General features: G+C 46.5%; 1 protein-coding gene across 1 annotated transcript in view; it reads left to right on the top strand.

Moving 5' to 3' along the window:
• Positions 1-12617, top strand: part of PAAF1 (proteasomal ATPase associated factor 1) — a 74582-nt gene that overhangs the window by 15965 nt on the left and 46000 nt on the right. The window contains exon 5 of the mRNA XM_082244294.1: positions 7660-7758. Within this exon, the coding sequence (XP_082100420.1) occupies positions 7660-7758 (99 nt within the window). The remainder of the gene's footprint in view (positions 1-7659; positions 7759-12617) is intronic.

Here is a 12617-nt window from a genome sequence, read left to right as displayed (position 1 = left end):
TGACACCCCCTGTGTATCGCATATGGCAGTGTGAACTGCCAGATGTGCGTTTGCGATGCGGGAATTCGCAGCCTTCCCGCATCGCACATGTGTGAACTGGCACTTAAAGAGCCCATTTTTTTTCATCATGAAAAAAATAACTTTTTTTTTTTTTAGTGTAGATGTGAGATGTGAGGTCTTTTTGACCCCAGATCTCACAATAAAGAGGTCCTGTCATGCTTATTTCTATTACAAGGGATGTTTACATTCTTTGTAATAGGAATAAAAGTGATCAAAAATTAAAAAAAAAACTGTGTAAAAATAAAAGATAAAATAAATAGGAAAAAAAATATTAAAGCGACCCGTCCCCGTTAGCTCGCGCACAGAAGCAAATGCATACGCAAGTCCCGCCCACATATGTAAACAGTGTTTAAACCACACATGTGAGCTATTGCCACGATCGTTAGAATGAGAGCAATAATATAGGCCCTAGACCTCCTCTGTAAACTTCAAACTGGTAACCTGTAGACATTTTTAAAGTGTCGCCTATGGGGATTTTATAAGTACCAATGTTTGTCGCCATTCCACAAGCGTGCGCAATTTTGAAGCATGACATGTTGGGTATCTATTTACTCGTTGTAACGTTATCTTTCACATCATGGAAAAAAAATTGGGCTAACTTTACTGTTTTCTTATTTTTTAATTAAAAAAAGTGAATTTTTTCCCAAAAAAATTGCGTTTGGAAGACCGCTGCGCAAATACGGTGTGCTAAAAAATATTGTAATGATCTCCATTTTATTCTCTAGGGTCTCTGCTAAAAAAATATATATAATGTTTTGGAGGTTCTGAGTAATTTTCTAGCAAAAAAAAAAAATGATTTTAACTTGTAAACAACAAGTGTCAGAAATAGGCTGGGTCCAGAAGTGGTTAATTCAGCAAGCTCTTGATTGGAATTTTGCCCATTTCTTTTAATTGTTCTTAGATCTCTGTCACACACACGCAGATTTAATTAGAATACAGATCTATTAAATGTTTGATTTTAACCGCTTACCGACCGCCGCAGTCAGCCCCTCACAGGCAAAGCAACGTAGGGCTACCTCGCTAGCCTGTGAGGGTCTAGGGAGCGAGCGAGCGCGCGCCGCTGGAGGCGCGCTCCCGCGCAGTCACAAAAGCCCCCCCCCCCCCCCCGCTCGTGTGCCCGGCGGACCCGATGTCCGCCGGGCACTCGCGATTGTCCGTTACACCAGAAGAAAGGCAGGCGGCTAGTGTAAACAAGCCGCCTGTCATTCTCCCCTGTGTAGGAATGGTGATCATACGGTTCTACTATGTAGGACCGTTGATCACTGTTCCTACATCTCAAGCCACAGCCAATCACAGTTAGAATCCCGCCCCTAGGGACACACTTAACACCTCCCTCTCAAAAAAAAGTTAACCCCTTCACTGCCAGTGTAATTTTACAGTAACAGTGCATATTGTGACAGGAAGTCAGGAAAATCTATGGGTGTTGTCACTGACGGGAGATATATTTCTGCTTGGTTTAGACAATTCACTAATTGCTATCAGGTGTCGGCTGCAGAGGTAGGCAGGAAGGTGTACGGAAGTTGAGAACACTTTCAGCTGTTCAGAATGAGGCAATTAAGATCTCTATAACTTGTCCAAAGGGAGTCTATTGATTGCTGTCTCCTGAGGCTGTGTAAGCTGGGGAGAGCAGTCAGATGAGAGACTTCTAAAGGTGAGGTGTTGAATTTTTTCTGTGTAAAGAAAACACAAATGGACATTTGAGTGTCTGCTGTAGAACCAGCAGGGTCTGCCCAAAGAGTAGGTTGGGAAGACTCCTTAGATAGGTTCCGGTGTGTGAGAAGGTAGACGCCCACAGTGGCCAGGATTTATTTTGTGTTTTTATTTTATTTTGATGTTTTTGCTGCATGCACTGTTTTGAAGAAATTGGAAGAATAAACCATAAACTGTTGTTTTCAACCACTCCTCGGCTATCTCCCTGTGTGACGAACCCCCCCCAAAAGGGGTTATCCACACCCGCTACCGAGCTAATCCCTCACATATGGTGGAGGATGCGGGCAGTTAAAGTAAACCCAAAAAAATGGAGGAAATACTGAAACAACTGATTATATCGAATGCAGCCCAACAGCAGGCAAATGCAGCTCAACAGCAGGCAAATGCGGATTTTCAGCGGAGCTTTGCAGCTCAACAACAAGCTCACCGAGAGGCCATTGAAGGCGTGGAACAGAGACACCAGCAGCAAATGGAGGCCATTGTGAAACAGCTTCAGAGACAGCAGACCGAGGTTGGGAGTCAGGCCAGTAACATACCGACTTTTCGGGTAAACCACTTATTGCCAAAGATGACTACAGATGAGGACCCTGAGATGTTTCTGACCACGTTTGAAAGAACAGCGGAGAAAGAGAGTTGGCCTAAAGAACAGTGGGCTGGACTAGTGGCCCCCCTATTAGCTGGAGAAGCCCAAAAGGCATATTTTGACTTGGAACTTGCAGATGCAAAAAACTATGATCGATTAAAAGTGGAAATATTGGCACGTTTTGGGGTAACCTTGGATGTCCGTGCTCAGCGGGTCCACAATTGGAGTTATCAGCTGAAGAAACCACCCCGGTCGCAGATGTATGACCTCATCCATTTGGCTAAAAAATGGCTGCAGCCAGAAATTCTGTCCGGACCAGAAATTTTGGAGCGAGTAGTCATGGACAAATTTCTTAGGTCTCTTCCTAACACCCTGCAGAAATGGGTAAGCCATGGTGGTCCGGAAACCGCAGACAAATTAGTAGACCTGGTCGAAAGGTACCTAACAACTGAGAATTTGACCTCTTTTTCCAGAGATGCACAGACTTTTCACCCCAAGACCAGACCCTCCCCACCTATAAGTAAGACTGCGTCAGGGGATGGGGGTGGAGAGAGGATCCAAAGAGCAACTCGAGGTGTTAGTAGGACTACTACTAATGTTTGGCGAGAGCGACCTGGAAGACCCATCCCACAGGAGAGGACTGGAAGGTTGATTTGTTACCGTTGCCGGGAAGAGGGACATGTAGCAGCAGTTTGCCCAGCGGTTTGCCCAGTGGATGATGAACCCATGCATTGTGACTTTCTGACAGAGAGACGACAGTCTTTTTTTGCAACCACATACACTGCAGTAAAGGGGAATGAGAAACCTTTATATAGAATGTGTTTAGATGGTAAAGATGTTGTGGTATTGTTGGATTCAGGTAGCCTGGTTACCTTAGTGAGAAGTGATCTAGTGGTGAAAAAAAACGTACATCCTAGGAAAATGGCGGTAGTTTGTGTACATGGGGACACTCGAGAATATCCGGTGACTACAGTTTCCTTTGAAACCTCCCTCGGTAACTTGTGTCACCAAGTGGGTTTAGTTCCCAAACTGCCACATGACGCCATTGTGGGAAGGGATTTCCCAAAATTCTGGGAACTCTGGGATTGCCCAGATTCCCCAGTAGGTGGTTCTTCTGAGCCTGAACCATCTACTCCAGAATCCTCTAACTGTGAGGATTATCCTGAGTTTCCGTGCTCAGTCTTAGCCGGGGAAACACCAGTCCCTAGGGAGGAGCCTGCTACCTCAGAAGAGGAACAGCGGCCGTTAGGGTTGGATGACCTTAAAGTGCACCGAGAAAATTTTATCACTGAGCAATTGAGGGACCCCACATTGCTAAGAGCCCGGGAGAATGTAGTGAAGATAGATGGGGAGCTAGTTAACCCTGACGAGAGGATTGCCCTCCCTTACTTCATTATTGAGAGGGACCTCTTATATCGAGTGTCACAGAGGATAGAGGACACTGTTGAGCAACTGGTAGTGCCTAAACCGTACCGCAAGATGGTTTTGGAACTGGCCCATGGGCACATTCTTGGGGGACATTTGGGAGCAGAAAAAACCCGGGAGAGAATCACCCAGAGGTTTTATTGGCCTGGGATCACTAAGGAAGTGGAATTGTACTGCTCTTCCTGTCCAGTGTGTCAGATTAATGCACCCATGCCCCATTTCCGTAGTCCTTTGGTACCCCTGCCCATTATCGAGGTTCCTTTTGAGAGGATCGCCATGGATTTGGTTGGGCCCTTACTGAAGTCCACAAGAGGGCACCAGCACATCTTGGTGATAATGGATTATGCCACCCGTTACCCAGAAGCGATTCCTCTCCGAAATACCTCTGCTAAAACCATAGCCAAGGAGTTATTTCAAGTTGTCACCCGGGTGGGTCTACCTAAGGAAATCCTAACTGACCAGGGCACCCCGTTTATGTCCAGGGTGACAAGAGAACTTTGTAAACTCCTGAAAGTGACCCAGTTACGTACCTCAGTATATCACCCTCAAACAGATGGGTTAGTGGAGAGGTTTAATAAAACGTTAAAACAAATGTTGAGGAAGGTGGTGGATAAAGACGGAAAGAATTGGGATTATCTGCTCCCTTATCTGATGTTTGCCATAAGAGAGGTTCCCCAATCATCCACAGGGTTCTCTCCGTTTGAGTTGCTGTATGGGAGGCACCCCCGGGGCCTACTTGACATTGCCAGGGAAACATGGGAGAGTGAGAGTTCCCCTCATCGAAGTGTGATTGAGCATGTTGCCCAAATGCAAGATAGAATTGCCCAAGTGATGCCGATTGTGAAGGCACATTTAGCCCAAGCCCAGTTGGCTCAACAAAGGATTTACAATCGTGGGGCCCAGGTCCGTTCTTTTGCACCTGGTGATAGGGTGTTGGTGTTGGTCCCCACGGTCGAAAGTAAATTCCTAGCCAAATGGCAGGGGCCCTATGAAGTATTGGAGAAAATAGGGATGGTGAATTATAAAATTAGCCAACCAGGAAGACGAAAACCTGAGCAGCTCTATCACGTGAACTTGTTAAAACCATGGAAGGATAGAGAGTCCTTGGTCGCTGAGACTACCCGAGTTTCTGCTCCAGTTCACCTGGCTGTCCCTGAAGTTGGGATAGCAGAGACTCTGTCCAAACTTCAGAAACAGGAGGTTAAAGAATTTGTGCTCCGTAATAGGGAGAAGTTTTCAGACCTGCCAGGTTGGGTCTCGGGAGTTAAACATGACATTATCACCACCCCAGGGGATAAGGTCAAGTTAAAGCCTTATAGAATTCCAGAAGCCCGGCGAGATGCCATTCGCCAGGAAGTAAAAAAAATGCTTGAGTTGGGGGTGATAGAAGAGTCAAATAGTGATTGGTCCAGTCCCATTGTCTTAGTGCCCAAACCAGATGGAAGTTGGCGGTTTTGTAATGATTTTCGCCGCCTGAATAAAATCACTAAGTTTGACACCTATCCTATGCCCCGCATAGATGAACTAATTGATCGCCTAGGCACTGCCCGGTACATGACCACGTTAGACCTTACCAAGGGTTATTGGCAAATTCCTCTCTCGGGGTCGGCCAGGGAAAAAACAGCATTTGTAACTCCAGACGGATCTTTCCAATATCGGAGGATGCCTTTTGGGTTACAGAATGCTCCTGCCACATTCCAACGCACCATGGATAAGACCCTTCGGCCTCATCTAGCCTATGCTGCTGCATACCTCGATGACGTGGTCATTCACAGTGAGGATTGGGACTCACACTTACCAAAAGTTCAGGCTGTGTTGGATTCCATCTGGAAAGCTGGGTTTACAGCCAATCCAAAAAAATGTACCATTGGGCTAGAAGAGGCGAAGTATCTGGGGTATACCATTGGTAGAGGTCTAATCAAGCCCCAAATAAACAAAGTTGAAGCTATTAAGGATTGGCCACGTCCCACCAGCAAGAAACAGGTTCGTGCATTTTTGGGGATTGCAGGTTATTATCGCCGTTTTATTCCCCATTTTGCCTCACAGGCTGCTTCCCTGACCAATCTGACCAAAGGGAAGGAGTCTGTCATGATCAAATGGACTCCCGAGGCAGAAACAGCTTTTCAGGCTTTAAAACAGGCCTTATGTAGCCAGCCAGTTTTAAAGTCGCCTGATTTTTCACGAGACTTTGTGGTCCAGACAGATGCATCAAATGTGGGTTTAGGAGCTGTACTGTCCCAGATTATCAATGGGGAAGAACACCCTGTTATGTACCTCAGCCGAAAGTTGAAGGCCCATGAAGAGAATTATGCCACCATTGAGAAAGAGTGTTTGGCGGTGAAATGGGCCTTGGATTCTCTCCGATACTACCTCCTGGGTAGACAGTTTGAACTGGTGACGGATCACGCCCCATTGAAGTGGATGGCACAGAACAAGGAGACCAATAGGAGAATAAATAGGTGGTTTCTGGCCCTTCAGGAATTTAGTTTTGTGGTAACGCATCGCCCCGGTGTTCAAATGGGGAATGCAGATGGTTTGTCCCGTGCACATGCGTGCCTGGCAACCTGTGTCCCAACCCTAGGGTTGAAACAAGAGGGGGGGGTATGTGACAGGAAGTCAGGAAAATCTATGGGTGTTGTCACTGACGGGAGATATATTTCTGCTTGGTTTAGACAATTCACTAATTGCTATCAGGTGTCGGCTGCAGAGGTAGGCAGGAAGGTGTACGGAAGTTGAGAACACTTTCAGCTGTTCAGAATGAGGCAATTAAGATCTCTATAACTTGTCCAAAGGGAGTCTATTGATTGCTGTCTCCTGAGGCTGTGTAAGCTGGGGAGAGCAGTCAGATGAGAGACTTCTAAAGGTGAGGTGTTGAATTTTTTCTGTGTAAAGAAAACACAAATGGACATTTGAGTGTCTGCTGTAGAACCAGCAGGGTCTGCCCAAAGAGTAGGTTGGGAAGACTCCTTAGATAGGTTCCGGTGTGTGAGAAGGTAGACGCCCACAGTGGCCAGGATTTATTTTGTGTTTTTATTTTATTTTGATGTTTTTGCTGCATGCACTGTTTTGAAGAAATTGGAAGAATAAACCATAAACTGTTGTTTTCAACCACTCCTCGGCTATCTCCCTGTGTGACGAACCCCCCCCAAAAGGGGTTATCCACACCCGCTACCGAGCTAATCCCTCACAATATGTATAGCACTGATTACTGCAGTAATGTCACTGGTACCCCCAAAAGTGTCAAAAATTTCAGTCAAGAATGGTCCGATCTGTCCGCCGCAATGTCGCAGTACCGCAAGAAAAATTGCAGATCGCCATCATTACGCGTTAAAAAAAAAAAACAACAAAAATGACAAATCTTTCCCTTTGTTAGTAAACGCAATAACGTTTGCGCAAACCAATCAAAATACGCTTTTTGCGGTTTTCTTTTTTTTTTTTTACCAAACATATGTAGCATAAAACAAATTAGCCTAAAATGTTAAATTTAGATTTTTACATTTTTTTTTTTTTTGGGAATTTCATATAAAAAATGTGAAAAATATTGTTATTTTTGCAAAATTGTCGCTCTTTTTTTGTTTATAGCGCATGATCAAAAAGTCGCTCAGGTGATCAAATACCACCAAAAGAAAGCTCTGTTTGTGGGGAAAAAGAGGACGTCAAATTAGTTTAGGTACAGCGTCGCAGGACCGCGCAATTGTCCGTTGAAGTCACGCGGTGCCGAATCGCAAAATAGGCCCTGGTCAGGAAGGGGGTAAAATCTTCCGGGGCTTAAGTGGTTATATTACCGTTTACATTTATGACTAGTTGATCATATTTCACGGCTGTGCATCAGTCAATCACAAAGTGCGGAGCAATAGTCTGTCAAATTGTCTCCCTCGCAGATCACATGTCTGGATATCTCCAGCGGAGGGGGGCTCGGTGTATCTACCAGCACCGATGGATCAATGAAAATCTGGCAGACCAATAATGGAGAGACCAGGGTAAGGAATCGTCGTAATCTGTTGGAATTGGGCTAAATTGAAGCAATGTAGAGCTTAGCATTCCCCTATATTTGTAGATGTATTGCAGCTGGAGAGCTCTAAGTTGCCTTAGGCCTCTGTAACCAATAATTATTATCATGGACTGCTAGCTTGGTGGTGGGCCAAAGCCTAAAACTAAGCTCAGGGCAAATTTCATTTTTTTTTTCTTAATAATGCAGTGGGACAATGCCCGCACTGTATGGGTTAACTGCTCGCACAGGGGTGTGAAACTGGTGGCCCTACAGCTGTTGCAGAACTACAAGTCCTATCATGCCTCTGCCTATGGGAGTCATACTTGTAACTGCAAAACCTCATGGGATTTGTAGCTCGGCAACAGCTGGAGGACAGCCAGTTTGACACCTGTGCTAGGGTTCAGAGAGCCGAGATATACTCGCCTAATCCTCCGAGCCTCCCAGCCCAGTACCGGTCCCTTCAGCTCCTGCCCCCCTCCACTGTCCAGCGGTCTTGTGCCGTGGACTGTTCCTGACGTCATTACGCCCATAGACTGGCTCTAGCTGTGAAGACGTCAGGAACAGTCCACCGCTAGACGTGGGGGAGAGCCGTTTTCTGAATAATCGGTTGAGTATAGGTACTATGTTCAACCCTAGAGAAAACGAACAGTTAACCCAATAAAGTAGGTACACAGCACCCCAAAAAATGTAAAGCCCCTCTCCAGGCACATTTTTACGTCACTCCCATCCCCCCTCACCCTTCCTGCATGTTTTTTTTTTTTTTCTTTTGTGACACAATACAGTGAGGGAAAAAAGTATTTGATCCCCTGATGATTTTGTATGTTTGCCCATTCACAAAGAAATGATCAGTCTCCAATTTTAATGGAAGGGTTATTTTACCAGTGAGATACCAGAACCACAACAAAAATATCCAGAAAAGCGCATTTAACCGTTTTTGGACTGCCCGCTGCGGGAATACTGCGGCGGGCTGGCCCTCCTGCGCGAACCGCCGTAGGTATACATCGGTCGCGCGCCTGCAGCTAGGGGGCGAGCGCGTGCCGGCGGTGCCCTCCCGCCCCCACTCAGCAGTGGGGACCCGGATGCACGGGGAAGGCGGCTCCGATTGCCGCCTGACACCCACGATCGCTCCCCTCTGAGAGAGAAGAACGGTCAGCTGTTGTAAACACATCTGACCGTTCTTCTCTCTGGAATGACCACACTTTTGTGTGTGTTTTTCTCACAGATGAAGGGTGTGAGTCTTTGTGCTTGCCCTGACCTCTAGTGGGAGAATGTGTGGCCTTCTGGTTCCTTCCTCCCCTGCCTCTGGGGGGGGGGTCTCTCTTCGGGAGAGCCCCTCGACCAAGTACTCAATGGCGGCTTCGGCTGCCCAGAAGAACGGGGTCTTCTGGCTAGGCAGGACCAGGTAAATCCTTTGTCCCTGTCAGGAGCCTTGTGCCCCGGGGGATCAGGGTAGAAGTCCTACGCCTTCGGGGGGTGGACTAAAAGCACACCCTTAAGTGCATTTTTTAGTGTGTGTTCACATGCATGTTTTTTGTTCACTTACGGGTTTTTTGCACCACTGTGGATTAATAAGAAAAAAAAAATGGGGGGGGGGGGGCGGCTAGATTATATGATACTTATGTTCAAGATTGGAGGAAGCTGACGGAAGCCCACAAACAGTGTGGGTCGCGGTTCTGTTACACTCTGATTTCACTGCACACTGAGAGCTTCTAACATTGTGCATAAAGTCGGATAGAGCTAATTTCATGGCTGGTCCACACCTAGCATCATTCGCAGCCTGACTGTCCCTGGCTGCCCTTCCATTCATTGGACTTAAAAGTGTGGAATGGGGATGTTTTTTATTGATAATCATACTTACCTAGGTGGATGCAGCATCGGTTCAATGCTGCATCTGTCCCCTGGTGCCCTTTAAGACTGAAAACCGGAGCGATCTAACACCGCAGATTGCTCAGTTCTCAGTTCTCTTCTGGAGTGCTGGGCTGTGGAGGGGGCAGGGGCTCGCTGAGAGGCTGAGCCGGGTGCCGATTCAGGCAGACAGCAGATTTCGGCCCGCTGTCTGCTGAAACGGATCACATGGGTACAGAACAAACTGCACTCTTGTGATCCACAGGAGAAGTACAGCCAAACGAGCTTTGGCTGTACTTCTCCTTTTTAAATTCTGTCAATCATGGCGGCTCGGTGTCACACGTGACGATGCAAATGCACTATGCCTGGGAACGCCCACTCCTCCAAACTGACACCCACCCATCAAAGCATTTGGATATTTGCATGGGTAGACATTTGCGTAAGTCCTCCCAAGAGCCACCCCGCTCCTTAACACTGGGACCAAGGGCACATGAAAGAAGTACTAAAGCTGGGTGCTGTGATGTTTTCAGGAAGCTATGTACAGCACGCTACTCTCACCCATCCACCTACCCTCTCATCAGCCATGATCTGCCTGCATTGCATAGAGAAGCACAGAGATCCAGTGGTGATGTCACTGGGTCTAACATAAAGATGTACTTTTATGAACGGGTGAATTTTTTTCTCTGTTGGCTTCTCTACAGTTCTCCGGGGAAAATGATCACATCTGGCACCCTTTTTATGAATCGGAAAACTTCAGTTCGCCCAGGGTGATCAGAGGAGAACGGTTTTCTTGGAGATCTGTGTAGAAGTCAATGGGGCGTCTGTAATCTCGTGAGACAAAACGAGATTACAGTAGTATGAAAATCCCTGGCGCGCTTTAACAAGCAGTGATAAATTATCACTGCTGAGTACACGAGGTTAATAAATAATAGTCCCCTTACATAAAAAAAAAAATATATATATATATATACACACACACATACATTGTGTGTGTGTATATGTATATATATATATATATATATATATATATATATATATATATACACATTAAATATATATCTACATGTATGTGTGTGTGTATATGTGTATATATATATATATATGTGTGTATATATATATATATATATATATATATATATATATATATATATATATATATATATATATATATATATATATATATATATATATATATATATATATATATATATATATATATATATATACATACATATGGCAGGGGGACATGATTACTGTGTTGGGGGGTCTGAACGAGGAAGAAGGAAGTCCATAATCTTCCTTTTCTCTTACGTCCTCCGACAGTCGCCGCCATCTTCATATTCGTCACAATGAGGTATTAGACTTTGCTCCGTAGGAGTAGCTAGGCAACAGGATATGTTAATATTAAAGCTTTTAACATATCCCACCCCCAGGGGGTGGTCCCCTCAGTCAATACCCTCCTACTTCCTGTATCCATACCTCAGTTTCAATGTCTAGCTTGTCAGGAGTAGCTGGATCTCTCTATGCTGGGGCATTTTGTCTCAGCCTTTATCTTCTTTTTTGATTTTTGTTTAAGTTTTTTTCTCTCTCTTTACTTAGCTGTTCTTTTTATCAGCGTTAGTTAGTTCTTCTGATGAAGAGGATTCGTGCGGGCTGGGTCTCGGGCTGATCCCCCTGTTAGCTGGTTGTGGGTCGGTGGCTTCCCAGCCTGCCATCGAGCGTTCAGCCAGGTAACGCTCCTGGCACAATGAACGACCCATCCCTGTTCGGTGCAGGGATGATTGGTGAGGTGGCTACCTCACTGGACGCTGTGCGGTTTCTTAACCCCGATTTTGCGTCCTGGATGCGACTCTCCCTGCCACATGCGCAGCGGCTTGTTCGCCTGTGCGGGTTCCCCACGCCATTAGGAGGTAAGTGTATCTGTGTGGGGACCTGTTTGTCTGGGGGGTGTCAGTCTGGGACTGTGTTACCCTGCCTGTGTTCACACTATTGAAATCCCTATCTCTCTGGCTGCATGCTGTGGGCTGCAAGGAGGGGGGGCTGGGCTGCACTGTCTGTGTCAGTCTGTGTATGTGTGAACGGCTGTGTGCTGTGGGGCATGATTTTTATCGTGTTTGGGGCACTTTCAGCGACCGCTGCGGCGGTCCGCCATGTTTTTACATGCTGTACTATGTTTTTGTCCACTTCACTGAAGTGGAGGAGCGGCGGTTTCAGCGCCATACGGCGCCATTTTGACAGCGCTCGCTCCGGCCGCATGGTATCACTGCGGGCGACCATTTTCTTGTAGCCTTCCATAGGCTTTAATAGAGCGCCCTGTGTGGCTTCACTTCCTTTCCCTGGGTGCAACGATCGAGGCAGCAGCGGTGGTCTCTACAGGTTTTTACCTCCCTATCCCTATATTCTTGCCTGAGATGAGCCTTTTTCTCCCTGTTGGGGTAAAATTTGTGCTGGTGTGTGTGTTCGGTGGGCAGCGCTCGCCGCGCTTGTTTGAGGGGCAGTTAACCCTTTATTTTCCAGCATATTAGTGGGGCAATGGATTCTCAGGAAAGCAAATTTCCTACCACTTTGGTGGGTGACCAAGGGACTGCTGTTTCCCCCCCCCCCAGGGGGGGATTTGGCTGCGGTTGTGGCTAATCTTGCTGCTCAGGTGCAAATGCTGGTGGCTGCTCAATCCACAAAACGGCCCAGAGTTTCAATTTCCTCTGATTCAGAGGGTGATGGTGATGGGGCTGTTATGGCTGGGGTCTCCTTATCAGGGTCCCGTTCCTCCCTGGATCTTGTGGGGTCCGAGGTAGAAGGGGTGGATAATTCTCCCCCTGGCTCGCCTGAAGAGCTTGCACTCATGGATGAATTGATTGCTTCTATCAAGCAAACTCTGCGTTTACAGGATGAACCATGTCCTCCGGCTGCCCTGGCAGCTTATGGGACGCAGAAAAGACACAAGACATCGCAGGTCTTTCCTTGCACTAATGATTTTCAGCGCGCGGTTAAGGAACAATGGCG

Source organism: Pelophylax lessonae, assembly GCF_965119305.1.
Source record: "Pelophylax lessonae genome assembly, chromosome: 2".
Classification (NCBI taxonomy): domain Eukaryota; kingdom Metazoa; phylum Chordata; class Amphibia; order Anura; family Ranidae; genus Pelophylax; species Pelophylax lessonae.
Note: the sequence above shows the minus strand (reverse complement) of the source record. Positions and strands in the feature narration are given on the sequence as shown.